At 39.7% G+C, this 20953-nt stretch overlaps 1 protein-coding gene across 2 annotated transcripts in view; it reads left to right on the plus strand.

The window, feature by feature from the left end:
- Nucleotides 1-20953, plus strand: part of LOC121945586 (RNA-binding motif, single-stranded-interacting protein 3-like) — a 142320-nt gene that overhangs the window by 88392 nt on the left and 32975 nt on the right. For both annotated transcript variants that reach the window (XM_088084033.1, XM_042489832.2), the window contains exons 5-6: nucleotides 9072-9229; nucleotides 12118-12197. In XM_088084033.1, coding sequence (XP_087940159.1) covers nucleotides 9072-9229; nucleotides 12118-12197 — 238 coding nt within the window. The remainder of the gene's footprint in view (nucleotides 1-9071; nucleotides 9230-12117; nucleotides 12198-20953) is intronic.

A 20953-nucleotide genomic window follows, 5' to 3' on the forward strand; every position in this document is an offset into this window, starting at 1 on the left:
GTGTGTGTGTGTGTGTGTGTGTGTGTGTGTGTAGGCCTGTCTCCCAGATCATCCGTCTGCATTCCAGGTAATTAGACTGGCCAACAGCTGAGTCCCATTAGCCCTGATTACAGCATTCAGTATTAAAGAGAAGGGGGAGAAGAGAGAGCGAGCGTGGGGGTGGGGGGGGGGGGGGTGGGGGGTGGGGTATGTACTGTTATTTGTAGGCGTCTGTGTGTGTAATCCTCATATATGGGTTTCTGTGTTATAGCAGTGCCTTGGCACAGTTTGTTGCCTTGGGTCTCTAAAGTCTAATCTAAGCAACTCTTTTTTTCCATCAATGTCCATAAGCATGTGTTTTATATTTGATAGCATAGCTCTTCAAAAATGTATTTTTCTCAATTGGCTTCCCACAGTGGGTGCTTAGACATTTCCCCAGTCAGCCAAAATTGTAATTTTAAACCCAAAGTGGATCAAAAGCCTGTTTCTGGTGGATCCCCCACAAGATAAGAAACATCATATTTTTTCAATGAGTCTAAATGCCACATTTGGGTTTTTGGCTGAAAATGGTCCGCGGCCGAGCCATCAAGAAGTAACAACAACCACATAACCACAGGAAATGACACCACTTCTACTCAGCTCTCAGGAATCAGGCCCACACTCATACGTTGTGTTTGTGTGGTCGCACTTAATAAACAACTACATCGACAGGGGGAAAAGAAATACTGCACGACAGATGTAACATTACAATCAAGGCAGGATGGTGTTTAGTCTATCTAGGCATCGTTTCCCTCAAATCACACCCAAGGGCATTGGACACTGATCAACTCTGATCTGAATTCAACCCAGAAAATGTTTATTTAATCCACCCAGGGTTTTTCTATCTCTCTACATGTCCACCCTTTCTCCCTCCTCTCTAGCTTTCTCTCGACTCCCCCTCTCCTCTGTCTCTGTCTGACCCTCCCTGATGGTTTCAGTGTCTCAGGTTTGGGTGATTGATTCTAGCTCTGGACGGCTGGCAGACAAGCAGCCTGCACATGGGTGTGCAGCAGGGACTGCACTCTGCTCTGACTCTGTGATGAATTACTGGCCTTTTAATACACACAGTGGAGACAGTGTGAGTGGGGGAAAAAGTTAAAGCTGATATAAGAAGGAAAGACGCCATGTTACAATTGCAATGATGAAGAGAGGACAGATGAGAGCATGCAAAAGCAAACAAACAAAAAAAAGAGAGGTTGGAAAGAAGGAGAAGCAAACATGCAAATAAGGGGGTGAATTGAGTAATAACAGCATATGTGACTAGAGCATATGAGAACTGTGTGTGTAGTCCCCATTATATGGAAAGGCCTCTCTTATTGCTTTAAATGAGTCACGCAGAGTGTGAAGACGCAGGCAGTGTTGGGAGCCAGAGGGATGAAAAACTTTCTGCCCGTCATGAAATTGAATTAAACATTGAAACATAGTCAGTCTCTCACTTAGTCAAGTGTGATGCCGTTTCTTTGAATAGTCAGGGTTTCTTTGCCACTTCACAGCCACTAGAGAACCACAGAGTGGAAAACAGCTTTTCAGCTTCTGAATATTTTTATAAGTATGCCATCACTTAAAAAGCCTCCATAACCCCAGTTCTGATTATGCTTACGCATTAGCTCAATCCTTTTAAAGTTAGTGAAGGTAACTGGCCTTTGTAGCCAATTAACTACAGCTAAAAAAAACTATGTAAAATTTTCAAAGTAAATGGATCAATCCTCTTTATTTTGCTTGAAAAGATGTTATTTCTTAATGTTGGAACAATGTGACAATAGCGATCAAGTCCATGCCCTTTTTTGTGTTATTGCATATTAAAGCCAATTCTCTTGGGATATTCAACACGCAAATGCACAGAAGAAAAAACCAACTGTGGCTTTTCATGTTATGAAAAGTGCAGACTGTATATCCACAAGCTGCGGGATATTTTAACTTGCAAATACATGACAGCGCAGTGGCCTTTAGGTTGTCTGAGACATGCAGCATCACTTCAAGAATTTTGAGCATGTTTAGAGATTTCCATATTCTGTACAGTGGTTGATGAAGTAACAGAAAACCATACTTGAGTAAAAGTTCAGATGTCTTACCAGAAAATGACTGTGGTAGAATTTAAAGTCACCTATTAGAATATTACTTGAGAAAAAGTCTTAAAGTATCTAATATTTACTGTATTTAAGTGTCAAAAGTAATTCCACGATATTAAATGTGCTTAAGTACTGGAAGTAAAATTACAAGTAGATGCTGTTATTAAAAAAGCAAGTGGTGTGTAGTTAAGTGTAGTTAAGGAACAAATTCCAGTTTTTCCTTCCCTCCCATTTCTACATTTGTCTGTCTGTGCCCTCCCGCCTTCTGTCCCTATTTTGAAGTAAGTTACTAAAATGCTAAGGGTAAATGTAGCAGAGTAAAAGTACACATTTTATTTAGGAAATGCAGTGGAGTAAAAGTGAATGTTGACAGAAATATAAAAACTCAAGTTAAGTACAGATACTCCCAAAAAATATTTAAGCACTGTAACAAAGTATTATTGCTTCTTTACATTACTGATTCTATTATATATGTAGGTAAATAAACCCAAAAGGAGAGATGGAGCCATGTAGCAGATAGAATATAAACTGTATGTACAAATTAACATCAGAATAAAATCAGTATTCTATGACATGTGGGTGGCTGTTAAGACCTGTATGATTTATTGGATATACATCATATGCCCACCGGACTAACATAACACCAAATTATCACCATGGTGAACAATAAACATATATTCTTGATCACTTACATACTTACATGTTTGCTACTACACAAGAGCAACACACGCAGCAATAGCCAAACACTATGCCTACAGTAACACAACTGACCAGAGACTAAATGATGAGGTAATCAGTATCCAGTGTTGATTTCGCTGAGCCTCTAGTCACCATGAAGATGGTGAAAAGTGTATATCTCCATGGCTAATGAAACCCTGGGGATTTCAGGGTTTAGGGTTCATAAAGTATTTATGGTATGTTCATTAAGTATTGATTAAGCCGTTAGAGAGCGTTTAGACACCCAGACAATCATTATGAAAGATTAGAATTTGGCTTGAGGAAGAGGAAGATGGAGGAAGGCAGGAATGCGGAGAGAGAAAGAGGGTGCGGTGAAGGATGAGAAGAAACTAAGGAGGCTTATGATGAGGATGGTGAGGAGAGGGAAAAGAGCAAGGAGACAAGAGGGAAGGGAAATGAAGATTTTGCTCTTTAAATATTAATTAAGCATTCAGATAGCATTTTAGACAGCAAGGCAACCATTATAGGAGATTAGGTTTTAATCTGAGGAAGAGGAGGGGCGAATAGCAAGTAGGGAATAGAGGAAAGGACAGGAGGAGGAGGGGGAGCATGAGAGAGAGGAAGGTAAGGATACAGAGGAGGTGGGCTGAAGGAAGGAAAATGAGAAGGAAGAAAAGATGGATTAAAAGGGGAAATGAGCAGGATTATGCTTAAAACAAGCTTGAAAGGTAAGAGGAAGGAGTCAACACGGAATAAATAGGAAGTCTTTTCTCTAATCACATACTGCTTCTTTATGGAAGTGCATGTTTGGTTGTTTTTAAAGCATTTCCCAGCCTATGTCTTCACTTAATTTTTCCTCAATGCATTTTCAATACCCGCTCATTCCTGTTCAGGGTAGTTTTGTGAGGCTGTGATGTGTCACTTCTAATGTGAAGTGTTGCTATTTGAGATGCAAGCAGGATTGCAAAGAAATGTGACATTCAAGTACCGTCTCACCTCACATCCATCCATCTCACACATAGACCCAGCCGGTGTTTTTCCACAGGTATTTAACCGTTGCTTTTGCCCTCTTTTTACCCTCTAGCTCTTTAGCAGGTGTTGTTGCATTGCAGGGTAACCAGGAAGTAACATGATAAGAGGTGCAGACCTGCTATAATGATGCAGCAATGAGGTTTAATGGGGCTGAAAACACAGGCTGACTGGCTGGCAGGCAGGCTACACAGTCAGGGAGAGGCACAGTTGGTGTGAAGCTGTTTCCAGCTCGTGACAGATGTTACAGAGAGAGAGAGAGAGCGAGGGAGAGAGAGAGACAATGAGACAGAGAGACAAAGAGGCGGGGGGAGGGAGGGGACAGAGAGCAAGAGAGAGAGGTGAGTCATTTGCAACATGCAGAGTGAGAGATCACTGAGAAGTAACTTTGTGCAAATGGCAACTTTGAGCAAAGTCAAGCAGAGTTCATTCACATGTGGGTACGCCAAAGCACTTTAGTTCATATCCCAGAAGTACTTGTGCAAATAAATGTTTTTACAGCCAGTTGTGCCTGGAGATGGTGAAGTGAAGTGTAGCGTGATTTCAATAACACAACCCTGTTGATGTTGTACCTGTCTCATCCTTGATTTCCCCGGATTGAGACAATAGAAATGATAGAAAGAAAAAGAAGGATTTTCAGGCAGACACACATGCATATAATCAACGACTGGAGGAGAGGTTACGGCTTCCCTCTTGTTCGCGACAAATCTGCATTCATTCCCCTTGTTACAGTTACCGCAAACTGTACGGAAAATGTGTGCAGAAACAAGACAGCTGACCCACTTTTTTGCTGGAGTTGGGGAAAACCACTGTGAGATTGTGTTCAAGACATATTGTCTTTGCATGAAATTAGCTTGCAACCACAGTGACCACAGGGATAGGAAATCTTCTGTTTTACCATTTAATCTTTTTTTATGGCTTGCAAACATGGAGAACAGGATTCTGTCAGTGTTGCCTCTGTGGATGGCCAGAGGAAATGCTGCTACACAGACTAACTGTCGGCTGGAAATTGAAACCCCTTTGTGTCTAGATGAGCAAGTTGTTGTTGTAATGACAAAGTCCACAGCCACAGTAAGAGTTTGAGGCACACAGCGGAGCGTAGCCTCAGGTGTGCTCTGGAGCTAATTTGTTTGAATGACACAAACTCAGAGACTTGTAGCTTTAAACAGTGTGACATGCAGCAATGGATGTGTTTGAGTTTCCTCAGTAATTTCTCCACTGAATTCCTGTACCTTGAATGTGCAATTGTACCTTTATGAGCTTAAGCCTTATTATCTTTAGACAGTGTTTCACTGCTGAATCTTCTCTTGGGTCTTCATATTTTTAGAGCCTTAAAGTTCTCTCACAGCAACAGAGTATGTAAATTTCGTGGTTTTCAACCCAGGCCTTATTAGGCAGTTTTATCCCATTATATCTTGTTGTGCATAGCACAGTCTTATTGTATGTTACCCCTGTGCTGCAGTTTGTTGTTGGGTATAAGCATGGTCCCATGAGGCAGTTGTTTAGGCCTTCGCAAACCAGAATATATCTGCATTTCGGAAACAGACAGTTCACAGTGTAGTGAGATACAAATTAAGAAGGTCACACACCATGCTTTCAACCATTTGATAAGTAAAGTTTGCAAAATAAAACACTACCTGTAACCCAGACTGAAACAGTAGTTTGCAACTTTTATCATTGGAGCATGTAGACTGTTTTACTACATTATGTATCCAAGTGTTTGAAGGCTTGAATAATTGCCCCATTGGACTTTGCTTAGGCCTTGTGAGAAGTAATTAAAAGATAAGTAAACAATATTTTTAGTGTTTTAAAACAATACTAGGTGCACAAAGTCCAGTTTAATTATTGTGAACACTGTGTACTGTACGCAGGTAAGGTTTCAGTGGTCCACTTGAAAAACTGGTCTTGATTATGGTTCATCCATGCTTGGGTATGGCGTGCATCAGTAAACCAAATGTCCCAAAACACAGATGTAGGCCACTATTTAACATGAGTAGCAGTCGGTGAGAGGAGTTGCAAAGGCATTTCTCAGCGCCACTGGTCTCCTATGAAATCTGCATACGTGCATAGTACACACTGATCTCATCCTCTAAACAGCACAGCAATGGATGATAAACTAGGGAGGCAGGCAAGAGGGATGTTCTTTACATTGTTCTTTACGATATATAAACCAGAGTAGGCATAATATGAAGGTTTACACAATTGTATGGGCGGGGGTTCTTGCATTTTTCTGCACTGTAATGACAACATGAAAAAATGACACGTAGATGATGATGATAATGTGCTCTGGTAAGGTACAATATTACTAATGTGAAAGCTGAGTGACGGGGGGGGTTGGGGGGGGGTCTGTGGCAACTAGAAGGCCTTGATGATCTCAGTGATGCAACTCTTTAAGGAAGATGGGTCTAAGATCAATGACAGATTCCACAGCTGTTCCATATAACTCTACCTTTGATGTCCCTGCTTGCATAAATGCACACACACAAATGTAAGAGATTACATTCAAAGCCTGCTGCCCTGTGTGGGAAGACAACTGTGCCACTCTGTATTGGACACACTGCCAAAGGAAAATCCCTGCTGACGAACAGAGACATTCAGACTCAGAGAGAAAGGTAAAATACTTCAGACTTCTTCACTGGAGCTGTTCTGCTTATTCTGAGTCACTGATTACATAGATGGCTTTGGTCACAGTCGGCCAGACTTGGAGCTCCCACTCATGAAATCAAACTGCTCTGGCGCATGCAAAGGAAAAGCCTCCATGGATAAAGGAAATATTTATGCTCAAAATGGGCCGCATAGGGCGACTTCTTTTGACACAATGTATTTACCCAACAACACACTCACACTCATATATTGTTGTTTGTCATAACAATAAAAACAACCCAAACATTGTAGAGTTTCACCATCTAATTTGAAGTATACAGCATAGCAAACACTATGTACTTTTTTGATTTGTTTCACTTTCCATGACAACAGTGGAATCAAATGTACGAACAGTTTCTATTTCTAGCACTGCGCAGGAGTCAGTGTCAGTGTTTTACTTGCTGGGTCAAGTTGAGATGTTTTTACTTATATAGTCCAATATCACAAGAAAGCAAGCAAGCAAAACTTTATTTATTCAGCCCATTTAATTTCGAAGTGGAAGCACAATGTGCTGCATGAAGTGAGAGGTACAAGTTGTAGCTTGAAACAAAGATGTCTGCTAACCATAAAAGCAAATCAAATCCATTAAATCTAAAAATAAAAACTCATAAAATAATAGAGATGAACACACACAAGTAAAGCAACAACAAAAAAGACCAAATAACAGATAAACCTATAAATCACTATAAGTAAAAAAACACCCTAGTAAAATAAAATAATAAAATAAAATAATTTCCATAGTCAAACCATACTAAAAAAAACACATTATCCTCAGGAGGAGGCTTTACAGTTTGTATAGTTACCATTTTTGTGTGTAGAGATGATACTAACATAAAAAATGACAATATAGACAGTCCAAACAAAAAACATAAAAAACATACATACACAACAACTGAAGCCTGAGCTATGTGACCTCTTCTCCACCATCATCACACAGATAGGAGGATTAGAGAGAGAGAGAGAGAGAGGGATACTTGTGTTTCTGCTGCTTGAGTTTGTGCACATGAGACGAGAGAAACATGAAACATGTACTGTTTGAAATGAAGAGCCATCTGATATAATGTATTAGAGACTTATTCTTCTGGGCACTTATTGTAATAGCATTGACATTTATTGTAAAGCATCAGACTCTCTCAAGAGTTCTTGTATTGGTCATGCATGTACAGTACCCTACCATCAGAGGCATCGTAGTGGTGGGTAGAGTTGGACTGATTACCCATGGTCCCAGTTGGAGGGTTTTTTTTTTTATTTTGAAGAAAGTCAACAACTGCACTAGGATTTGTCTCTAAACTCAGTGAGAGCCTAGTGAGTGACAGCTTGAAAGTGGGTTCCAAAGAAGACAAGAAAGAAAGCGTCAAAAGTGTGAATAAGCAAACTGATTCTGAAAAAAAGATTAAATCAGAAAGTGCATGAATGAGGCATGGATCAAGAGAGAAAGGGTGGGGGGCCCACAGACTGCCTATGTATAGGGCCCAGAATTTGATGCTATGCCGCTGCCCACCATCAAGTTTGCAACGTTAAAACCAAGGCAGTAATGAATACTTAAGCATCATTATGAAACATTGCATCTTGTGAAAAATGGGACATCACAGAAGTATTAAAAGAGGCTTCCTGGGGATTGATGTATCAAAACAGTTTTGTGAAATATGAAATAATGTCTTGAAAACATGTAGTTAGGATTTTTAGAACATGTGTGTATCATAGCCTTTTTTCTCTCTCTGCCACTTCCTTTCTGGCTGTCTCGGTAGCAAAATGGAGCACCCTCCATCAAACCCTCTCCTGCATCCATCCCTCTTTAATTTGCCAGCACTCTAGTTTCACACACATGCACACACAGGCTTTGGTCTCCTGCGGAGGATCATTTCAATGGAGTGCTGCTAAACAGAACAAAAATAATTGAAGTATACCAGTCTAACTAACTGAGAGGCACATTAGAAGGAAGTTCCCTCATTCCCTTGAAAAATTTTAATGCAACTCAGTTAACATCTATGAATCCTGAGGGGGTTTCCTTATTGCTTCAGGGGTTCTGAGTGTGAAGCCGGTGCGCTGTCTCTTCAATGAAATGTTTATTCCTCTTCTGAGGAGAGTTTGCCACTCGAGTTGAATTTGCAGATTTTTTTATTTTTTATGTTTTTTTTTTGCAGTGGGATATTCAGATATATTTATGGAAATAAAGAACTTCAATGGCACTATCTTAACCTTTAATACTGCTGCAAAACTAGCTTTTAGTAAAGAATTATAGTACACTCTTTTATTTCAGTTACTTCAGTTAGGGAATTTTACACAGTTAAAAGGAAAATAACTTTTTCTTAGCACAAGGGCAATCTCTTGTCTAGATGTTATTATGCTGATCTGAGAAAAAAAATCCGACATCCACTCTTCATCATCACAGTCCATGTCTGTGCATATGATCTGCTGATCTTTCAGTGCAGTGACAGTGTACATTGTAAGACCCAATACCAGTGATTATTTTCAATGTTTCAGAGAGGCTTTTCAATTGGTGCTCAAGTCTCTAAGATTAGACTGAAATATGCAACTTCTTTTTCCTTTTTCCATTGAAACATATGCCTATGCAAGACAAAATGAAGTGATGATAACTATTTCTGCATTTTCTGTCACTGTCTCTCCCAACAGCAACAGGAGCAGGACCCCACCAACCTTTACATCTCCAACCTGCCGCTATCCATGGATGAGCAGGAGCTGGAGAACATGCTGAAGCCCTTCGGTCACGTCATTTCCACACGGATACTGAGGGACGCCAATGGCCTGAGCAGAGGAGTCGGCTTTGCAAGGTGTGCACGAAGAGAGCCATGCACATGCACACAAACACTCACAGTTATGGCTAGGGCTGGCCGATTATATTGAATTCAAATCAATATTGTAATGTAACAGAATGACATTTTCAAATTGCAATAGTGGCCTTTTTTAAATGTTACACCATCTAACCAATTAGATTATCAGAAACAACTGGGGGTTTAAGGTGCGCACACACTGCCCTGTGCTTCATGAAAAAAATGTGAGAAAAGAGTAGATCAAGAAAACGATTTGTTAAAACAATCAAGACCGGGATTAAGTCCAATCAACATCTTTACTTATGACATTGTTGTAAGAGTAGTGTAATATTTGTGGAGCAAGTGTGTGTTTGAGCGAGCGAGTGGAATGCTGGAGATCATGGCAGAAAACAAACTAGTGGCAAAGCTGTCAGGTAAATGTGCAGTGTAGGTTTTAGTTTATCTATGAATAAATGCGTCAGCTCATCAAGACCAGGTAAAGTTCCTACATCTTGCCTTTCAACTGCTGGGTGAAGTGAAGGAGGTTAGTCCCAGTGCTCCTTCCTCAAGAAAGAAGTTCTTAACTTTTTAAGTTTAACAAGTTTTTTACTTTTCTGTTATGCAGCCACATATCCAGCCACAAGCTTTATTGTGACAATGTCCCCTTGCAGCCTGCAGCTGTCCACAAATTAAATCCAGTTTTGGCTGTTAAGTCATTGCTGGGCTAGAGACATCCTCTGCAGCCGCAGAGGACTCGTCTTTAGTGGTGTGTATTTCCACCAGCTTCACATCGTTGCACTTTTGTAGTAGATATTTCAGGAGGTTTCCAGGCTAGCCACCACCCTAATAAGATGCTAATGTTTTATTGGTTTTAAGTTGTCTTGATAAGTATCCAAAATCCAACATCCTCCAAACATCTGATAGCAACTTCAACTTGATGTGGAGTGACAATTTAGTCATAAGATATGAACTTCCACACAATTTGAAATACTTACATCGTTAAACATTTGAAATGTCGTCAACCTGTTTTTTATTACAACCAAAACTTAACGTCTGTCAAACATAGGAGTCTTTCTGACGTCCTGTGCCAGCTGTTTTGAGGTCACAGTGGAAAGAATCTTAGTACTACAACCTGGAACAAAAATGTCATCTTTCCTCTCAACAAAATCACAGTAATGGGAATATTTCCAGCTGCTGGAAGTAAACATTTCCATCTTCCAAGCTAGCTCGCTGCTTTGAGACATGAATGCACGACAATTCCGGAAATAAATCTGGGAATATGATTGATTGTTGGAGTTTAGATCAGTGGGTAAGGTGACAACCAACGTAAGGTTGTAACTTGTAACTATTTTTTGAGATAACTGTAATCTCACTACTGACATTTTATTAGTAATTTGTTACAAAAGCTTGAAAAGTTCAAAAGTTGAAAGCTATCTTTATTATTATTGCATGTTACTTTTAACTAGTTATGAACTAGTTACTAGTAATTCATTACTGCCTAAAACTTGTTGGCCTCAAAATGAGCATCAGTGTCCTGCCTTTGGTCCAGAGGCTGGTAAAGGAATGGTCAATGACTTGTTTACAATGAAGCTTTGATGTTAATATTTTAGAGTAGTACAGCTTCTGTGTACACTTTTTAAGATTTGTTATATTAGTGTTACTGATAGGAGATTAGTAAAATGCATATTCATTTTTCAATCACACTAATAATAATACAAATAAGAAGTTCGATAAGAAGCAAAGTACATACTATTTTGAAGTTGCAATATTCGTCTTAAAAAGAAATTATTTTCCCATGTCATTCATCCCTTCTTATAGCTCCCCGAAAATCTTATATGTGCTAAACAGTGAGTGGTTAAATGTGTGAGGAACTGATGTCACATTTTTCACCATCAGCTATGATTTTCTGTCGCCGCTGAAAAAAAAATCTTGCCAACTGTCAGTCACTTCCAAATGTATTAAGATGCTGGCCTTTTGCTGGACAAACTATAACGACTTATCTCACACAACATTATGTGTATTCAAACTTTTCACACTATTACACATTCATTTTTTCAGATTCAAGAGGCAGCATTACCTTGAGTTGACTTCCTGCCATTTACAACCAAACGACTCCTAGCTCTAATGACACAACTGCACATTCCTGTACCCTTGCCCCCTTCACCCTCCTCTGTGTGTGTGTTTGTATGTGTGCGTGCATACGTGTGTGTGGGTGTGTGTGTGTGGTCTTCTCAGTTACACCGTGGAGTGTGCCAGTGATTAGAATGCAGTCGCGGCTCCATTCAGGGTCACTGGCTATGTGTAGAAACCCTGAGACACACACAGAGACATGCATGCTCACATACCACACGCACACAGTCTCTCTCTCTCTCTCTCTCTCTCTCTCTCTCTCTCTCTCTCTCTCTCTCTCTCTCTCTCTCTCTCTCTCTCTCTCTCTCTCTCTCTCTCTCTCTCTCTCTCTCCTGTCACCATTTTCTCTCCCACACACACACATTCACACACTGGCTTTTGCTTGCCAAGCAGGCAATTAGTCATTGAGCTGTGATTGGGTGAGCGGAGCTGAATGGGGGCAGACAAAGAGGACATGACACACAACAGATCAGACTGAATGGAGCTTTTAAACCCAGACAAAGGAGAGGAAACCCCATAGAAAACACAAAGACACACAAGCGCACACACATGCACAAGCCTATTTCAGGTGTTTTACTCAGGCATATATAGACAAATAAGCAAAACATGCAGGGATTTAATGTATTTATTGTAGTGCAGGACACATTTGCATGCATACATATCCGCATACAGTACATTCACACTTTTTAAAAGCCTCAGTACCTTTCATGCATATTGAATAGTAACATAAGGAGCTGATTGTCCTCAAGTAACTGTCTTTTTCTCTCTCTTCCTCTCAGGATGGAGTCAACAGAGAAGTGCGACGTGGTGATACAAAATTTCAACGGGAAATTCTTGAAAACCCCTCCAGGCATGACAGGTAGGTGTCGATCACCAAGACAATCGTGTTGCACCGGCAAAGCTTGTTTTCTATAGTGAGAGCAAGGCGTTTCCCTATAAGTCAGGGTGCTCATATAGATGCAGCACCATGTCACGTCATCCACTCAATCTTTCTACATACACCAAGGTTGCTGCATTCAAAGGACAGATCATTGCAACTCAGTTTGTTGCCAACCTCCAATACATTCAGAGGTTTCAAGTGTTGATAAAAATGTAATGGAAGTCATTTTCTGTGTCCTATTGGTATGAACACAACAGTCCTGTCATGTTTCACCAGAGCACAGGTGGTGATATGTACATCATGATGAGGTGGGCAGCTAGCAAGAATGGGGCTGTGTATTGTATGGAAATATTTAATGGCAGTACAAATACAGCAGAGGTGGGACCAAGTAATGTTTTAAAAGTCACAAGGAAAGCTCAAGAATTTGCCGTCCAGAGTCGCTAGTTAAGTCCAAAGTCCTACATCAGTCTGTCCAACAGAATTAGAGTGTGTGTTGTGGCAGCCTGTTTTAAATGCATGTGTGTCCCCTCTCTAAATTTGGAGGTTTTTGGCAGTCTGTGTCAGCACAGGGGGTGCTCTTCCTTAATTTTTTTTATTTATTTATTTATTTATTTATCAGCAGTAGTTGTGACTGGTGGGCTGTGGATAATTGATCTGTCAACCTGTTTGGAGCTGATCAGATCAGATTGCTGGATGAGAGGAACATCTGCTGCACCTGAATGCAAACTTTTAGGCCAAGCAGAATGAAGAGGCTTTACTTTCAATGCACATGGTGATCTGTTATTCCCTCTGTACCCAGAGTACGCTCTGCTCTCCAAGAGTGTGGTGCAATGAATAACCGAACAATATATATATATGTGTGTGTGTGTGTATATTTTAGTAGCTCCAGTCCAGTCCAGCTCCAAAAATAGAAAATCCATTTGTGGCGGCAGATGTTTTAATATTGGTTGGCCACCACAAATAAATGAATGTATGACAAACCCTATAAACTTTCAGTTTCAAGTCCTTATCAAGTCATTTTGCGAACAAACGTGATGCCATTTTAGGCATGATGGAAAGATATCAGAACATGATAATAACAGAATGATAATATCTTACAATGACAAAAAATTGTATGCTTTTTTAAAAAATTTTATATTTAAATGTTAAAATAAGGGTTTTTTTAACCACACACACTGCAGATATGTTTTTGTAGTTTTTGTATGCAAATGAAATTATCTTTGGTATCAGTTTTTGCAACTGGTTCGTAACATAATGTAAGGTCTTCATGGTTCTCTCCTGCAACTTGACTGGATGCTGTCAGATTGGTTCAGACAGTGGATATGGGAATTAAGTATTGACTTGCTGGGAATGAACAGCGTTAATGTTAGTTGATTTAGGAATTTAATTGATTTGTGGTGCAATTTTTTTTTAAATCTTTGGGCTTGGGTGAAGGTATCAAGTATTTTCAAGCTAAAAGGCTTAAATCCAAGTCAAGTCACGAGTCATTGAAAGTCCATGTTGGGTTGCAAGTCTTTTTTGATTTTGTCAAGTCTGAAGTCATCATATTTGTGACTCGAATCTGACTTGAGTCGAACTCAGGTAACTCAAGCCCATACCTTTGGAATACAGTACCTGAATTTGGTACCAATAACAAAACGATACTTAACATAAAGAGTGTTAATTTGAGGAATCTAGAAGGATTTATTTGAATAAATACAACTGTAACTGTTGCAGATATCACTGCATTTTCATGAATGAATCACATTTTATCAATTACATTCATGCATGGACAACTCCGTCTTTTGGTGTTGCAACATCAGTCTGTGTACAAGCAGTGTCAGTGTTACTGATAATACATCAGCATCATCTCTGCTGCTCTCCTTCTCTCTCTGTCCCCTGCCCCTTAGACCACCTTGAGTTAATTCAGTTGGAAGATCTGAGTGATTAATTGACTATTGACTGTGCAGGACGCAGATAGAGACACACACATGCATGAGGGGAAGAAATGAAGGGAAGGATTTGGTGAGAGAGAAAGGAAGAAAGAAAGGATGAGAGAAGAGGAGGAAATGCAATGAGGATGAGATTGAGGATGTCATTGGGTTTGGAAAAACAAAACGATGAAGGGTGTGTGGGTGTGAGAGAGAATGACATATAGAGAGCCAAGAAGGGTGACTAAACATGAGTGAGATAACAGAGCAAGGACAAGGTGGGAGAAAAGAGAAAGCTGAGGTGGGGAGAAGCAAACTGAAAGTGACACAGAATGAGGGAGAAGAGATGGAGATACAGAATCTATCAAATATAGATAGAGAGATGGGAACTGCACCACACTGAAGAAAATGGAAATCAAGGACAGACAGAGAGAGCTGTGCCCCGTGCCCTGGCAGTATGATTTGTGAGGTACAGCATGGTGGGTGGCTCAGTTTCTCACCCGAACACACACACACACACACACACACACACACACACACAAACTCGCACACTGCTGTACTTCTGTATAGTGTGAGGTATAGCTGTGTAATTTTCTAGCAAGTGAATGATGTATCATTCCATCCATAGCTACTGCTTTCTGCAGCCTGTGTGGGTGTCAGTGTGTGTGAGAAACACAGAATCTTAACAGCTGCAAGTGAAAACCACGACTATCAGGACAGTAAACAGTCATGAGTTTCATGGTTGTGCTCAGGTGACAAGCTTGATTCCATGACAACTCTGAAAAGAAAACTATTTTGGCGCAGATTGTAACAAATTGTCAAAGAATTTACACATTACTGTCCCAGTTCATTTGATCAAAATCCACGAAGGCAATTCCACGTTAAAAATGTATAAAATTATTATTTTTGCACATACTTAGTGTGTCAGAGAAGGATATATTTTTAAAGTCACTGATGTGTGCAATAGACTGTATAAAAATCACAGATGTAGCCAGCGTGACGTACCCTACTGCTTAGTGTACTCCTGTTTTAAAACCTGAAGTCTGGCATTTTGGCCTTGACTGTCTTGGTTATTTGGAGCCTTTTTTTTAAGGCCAAATAACTTTTTTTTTTTTTTTTTTTAACAGTAAATTATATAAAAATTTGCTCTGTGCAGTTGTCATGAACAGGAAATTAGCTATGGAGACCAAAACCGTGTTTTATACCAGGCTGTTAACATGTTTTTTTAGCTGTGAAGTTGGGCATTTTAACATAGCGGTCTATGGCGATCGACTCAAATGATCATATAAAGACCTGCAGTTTTTTAAAACTTCTGTGTTGGCTTCATTTTTCGGCCTCATAGATAACTGCTTGGTGTGTACAGATGCTTAACTAACTAAAAGCTGCTCTAATCATCATCATATTAACAGTGTTTCAGGTGTGTATCAAGTGGTCACTCATCTTGATCACCACCGACACTGCAGGCCACCAGCTTTTTAGCACCATTGAGCTCATTCTTTTAGTCTTTGGTCCTGTGGCTTAACTGTTGAGTCTCACCGCTCTCATCATTGTCCTTTACAGCTGCAGCAGACAAATTATCTTCCCAGCACCAAACAGCAGGCAGACAAAGTTAGCAACTAGCTAGTGACCATAGTGGAGCATTTGGAGCCAAAAGAACTGAATATCAGCCTTGCATTCATCAGGTAGGCAGAAGCAGGACCCTAAATATAAGCTAATGGATCTGCTGAATGTTTAAATTTACTTTGATAATGTGACAGTATGTCAATGTTGTACTCGCAGTACATCTACTTGTGCTGCCCCCAAGTGGCCAAAAAGATAAATGAATGCAAGTTTAAACTTAAACAGTAACAGCACCTATATTAAGACTTCAAATATATTATCTCCATGCCCTTGGAAAGTTTAATCAATATTTGTTAACATGACTTCTACTCTGTCAAAGCTGGAAAACCAGAGAAGTTAGTCTTTAACTAGTGAAGCACAGAGTCTGGAGCTTCTCCATAGACAGCGAATGGAAGTTTGATTTTTTGGACCTTCAGAGTGTTTTTTTGTTTTTTTTTTCATACTTAAACCGGTATTATTCTGCCGTATTGTTGCCAATTCTAAAACTGAAAATGTTCTAATATACTCTGAACATTCCCCTAAATGTTCTCATTGTCATCTGGCACATCTGAACATTAAGATTTTAAAAAATGGCTGTAGTTCCCCAGTTGTACACAGAAACACAGATGCACTGTGTCTATACTCACCAAGTCGCTGACCTCCATATTAAAAGAGATGCATTGCTCGTCTTTGCCAGGGGTGTTCATTTTCTTTTTGTGTGTGTGTGTGGGAGTGAGTGCATTAATGCATGTTAACCAGTTAAACTGCTCTGAGCTCACAAACCGGTGAAATTGGGGGAAATCGGCCAACCAGCCCTATTGTGTACTGATCCACAAAACACACGCACACACTCGCTGTTTTCACCAATCTAACACACAGAGCAATACAGTGTGTCTCCAAAGCCAGGTTGTGTTGATTTATGTCACTGGTTTTCTGTGTCACTGACAGTCTGTGGCATTTCTGAGGCAGTTGCTGTGACATTATGATGGACCTTTGTGCTTTATTTTGTAAGTCTACTTATTACTTACACTTAAAGAGTAAGTTAAATGTGCTCTTCTGATACAGCGTTTTGTTAATTTATGTGTGCATAGCACTGAGTGAAGTGTGCCTGTGTGTCCCTCTGACTAATACCACTATCTGTCCATCCAAGCTGATGTATTGACAGGCAACAGTAATATTTTACTCTCTAGCCGCAAGATTAACGCTGACATTGATCACATGACCAGAGCTTCCATCAGGCCTCGTTAACAGGAAGTCCATTGATCCTTGGCTGTCTGACTTCTACTGGTGGTTCCCGGCATAGAGATAGAGTTTCTAGATTGGACACAGACTTGAATTTCTCTGCTGTCTGCCTTTTATTGATACAGAAAGTGCTGGATTTTAGTCAGACTTTATATAGATGTATATCACCTTTATTGTCAGGATATCTAAATGTTTCATATTGTCTCAGTGGTCTTTAGAATGGCTTCACAGCTTCTGTTCTCCATGAATAAAATGTGCTGGGAACATCTTTACCGCTAATGTCTCATCACATTAAAAGAGTACACCTGTCCTGCAAATTCAACATTCCAATCTGATGTGTAAATGGAGGAGTCAAGAGTCTGTGTATTTACTATATGTTGTAATTCTGTAGCTTCTGTGCTCGACGTTCAATAATGTTCTGCCCCCGTACTGTGAGTGAGAGTCAGCACCAGTGGGAAGCCCTCCCTATGCAGCCATAAAGAGCGCACGTCTTCCACAGCTTCATCATGACCGTGGCACTTCCTGTCAAAGCTTGATATAATAAATCTTTCTTGTTCTTGACGACAGATTCAAACAGTCAGCTCTTAATAAGGAAAACAGACTGAAAATAAGTGCATGTTGACTTCAAAGGTATGCCCAAAGATAAAAACATAAAGTGATGATTCTGCATTTCTTTTGATATCGTGGAACCGGGTGGGAGAAAAATATCACCGGGCATCTCCTCCTTTTTTCTGCTTTTTGAGACTGAAAATCTGCTCTAAAACAGGATTAATATCTTACATGTACTTATGTCTTACATTATTTGGTCAAGAAATAGTTTTTATTGTTCTTAAAAATCACATATGCAAATCTTTCTCAAAACCAGATTTGAGAGTCAAATCTGAAAGATTACTGGAATTAATCTTTTTTTTTCTTTTTTCTTCCAGATAAGTATAAACCCATGATACAATAATAAGAATGTTTCTATTTAAATCCAATTTTACACCTTACACTCCTTACACTGCCTGTACACACACATACTTGACTCTTCTCGAAAGATTGAAGAAAAGACATATAGTTGATTTATGCTTATTTGGTTTTGGTAATAAAAAGACCTGATTTGATACTCTGAAGCCCAATAACAAAACAGATTTGAATGTGACCTTTATATTCTTGAATGATTAAATCGGTGCCTGTCTTTGTGTGTCACAACAACAGCATCTACATTTGACCTGGTAATTAGATACAGGATTGAGAAACAATATTAGCATTTTTCTGCAGCACAGACAGCACAGTTTTATGAAAAAGACCACCTTTCCAGCAATGAAATACTTTGAAAAGCTTTTCTTGAGAAGAAACATGTGTTTGCTGTACTTCCAACAGGATTTGGCAAAAGTTTGTTATATCAACTCAAAGTATACAACCACATCTCTGCATGCTGTGTGGGTTTACATTTTTCCATCACTCAGGCATTATGTTTTCCCTAATGTGTTGTCATTGGCCATCTATACTTGGCAAACCTGACCACTGGTCCCTCAGCACTAATTCCCCGTTATTTCTTTGTGTCCTCGTCTCCTCCCAGTTATCCTCTCTCCCTCTCCATCACCTCTGTCCCCCATCTAATCTCCTTTTCCTCTTTTACCTAGTTTTTAATCGCTCTCTCTCTCTCTCCTTCTCTCCCTCTATCTGATAAAGAGTTCTAGTTTTAATAGTTCTCTTTGTCCTTCCCTCCTCTAATGGTAAGACAAACGGAGGACGAAAAGAATCCTGATCTCTGAGAAGGCCCATTATCATTCGGCCATTTCAATAATAATCAGGAGGCTTTTAAAAATGCGTTCAGCCTCAAATGTGTGTGGTATGATCAGGCATTAAACCCCCATTCATTGCAGAAGTGATTCAATACTTTCATAAATGGGAAATGAATTTTATTTGATGTTCCTGATAATGGAGAAAAAAATTGAACAAGGCTGTTCTGAGAAACAGATTGTGTAATTATGGCGCAGTATTGCACTGTCAGACTGAGTCAACTTGCACGTGTTATTTGGAGCTTCTTATGTTATACTCAGACAGCAATGGGGGTTAAAATGCAATGCTTTTGAAGCGCTGACCAAATTACATAAATGCTGTCAAGTTTTGAAAGTTGCAAAGATGTTCTGTGGAATCTTAACATCATTTGGGGTATTAGGTTCTTAAATAAATAAGTCAGTGCATCAATGCATTTTATTCCTACTTGTTTCACAGCCAATGCTTTTTGGGTTGCTTTATGACAAGGAAAAGTAGTAAATGTTGTGAGCGTCCTCTCCCCTGGGGATGCTGTCAGGGAATGGTTTGGTGAGTGCTTCTCAATGTTAGCTCGTTCTTTACAGGGGCAGCCACACAGGGTGGAGATCATCTCAGTTTTCTTTTAAACCTAATAAGTGTAAATGTCTTCTAAATCTCAGCTCACTGTCTTGTCTTACACTCCTTACTTTTCTGTTTATTGCAGTAGACATACCTAATAAATTTTTAATGCTATAAAAGATATATCTATTACATTTTTAATGCTATCAAAGTGCTAATAGCAATATGAATAAAAATTTTCTTATATACATTTTTTTTTTAGTGGCAAATGTGTGCTCGTGTGATGCTTGAACAAGTAACCCTCTAGAGAGCTTATTGTTCTGTCCTGGGGCTTTGAGCTCTTTGATGCTGAGTGTCGTAAAGAGAGGAAAAAAAGAGGGAAGACATCCCATTCAGCCCAGCTAGGGATTCCTCACTTTGTCACATGTGGGGATTGGATCCCATTTTCCAAATGAATGATTTCCCATGTTGCTTGCTAATGGATTGGACTGGATTTTAAAAGAGAATTTTCCTATTTGAGGAACTGGGCTTCACTTATATTGTAGTCCCAGTCTTCCTATAGTAAAAACTGAAACTGTCATGCTGTTATAATCTAAGGGTCTTTACTTACTGTATGTGTGTGTGTGTGTGTGTGTGTGTGTGTGTGTGTGTGTGTGGTGTGTATTTCAAAGGTTTAAATGCTTGTAAAGGGTGTCTAAAGGCAGAACAAGAAACATGATGTCGATCCATGTTTCAAACACACACACACACACACTAGATCTATAACCGTGTGCATCATAAGTAGCCTGTGTGCTTCATCTTGCCCCATAATTTTCTTTTACATCTTATTTCTTTCTCTGTGTCCCTCTCACCAGAACATAGATGGATATGATTGTTTGCTCTGCTGGAGTTTTAACAGTTTCCATGTTGCCATACTGTGGTTTGCAATATCCCACAGCTCCAATGAGTGCTAACAGTGTGAGATCCACTCTCCACAGTGCAATCCCCCCACCCTGCTACCTATGTACACATCCTGTCAGTTAAACACAAAAACGCCACAGATCGAAAACTCGTTCTTTTTTTACCCCGTAGTATTCACCTGTGCACACACGCATTCAGACAGGCAAACAACCAACCTCTCTGTCATTTTATTGACATCTCTTGCAGTCTTCACCGCTTTTATTTCCTATTTGCATCACCTGTCTCTGCGGCAGCGACAGAATGTCACAATGTGCCCCCCCCCCCCCAAATGAAGCAAAGAAAACACAAAAACTGAAGTGAAACTATTCACCGTCTAATCCACAAAGCTGTGACACTTTGATAGATAAATTAAACTGGTAAATCAGCCGCTGCAAGCCGTGGTTAATTAGTACAAATAAATCTTGTAAACAGTTCCCAATTTAAATGAAAAAACCCCATGTAGTATTTTGTCTGTTTGCTTCAATTACTTGCTCTTGTCAAGTTTGCGGCTCTTGGCAATGACTTATGTTGTTCGATAGCACTGACTACAGAGAAAAACATGAACAGTGACGCACAACCACAGTGCACACACAACATAGTAGCTCAGTGTGTGGGTGGCTCTTTTTTTTGGTCTCGCAGTATTTTAGTTTACAAAAATTCTTCATTGGGATGAAGCTCAAAAGCACCCTTTACAGCAAGGCAAAAACAGGAAACTCAGATTCTGTT

The sequence above is a fragment of the Plectropomus leopardus genome, chromosome 11 (assembly GCF_026936395.1).
Source record: "Plectropomus leopardus strain MGB_pleo_1.0 chromosome 11, ASM2693639v1, whole genome shotgun sequence".
NCBI classification, from domain to species: domain Eukaryota; kingdom Metazoa; phylum Chordata; class Actinopteri; order Perciformes; family Serranidae; genus Plectropomus; species Plectropomus leopardus.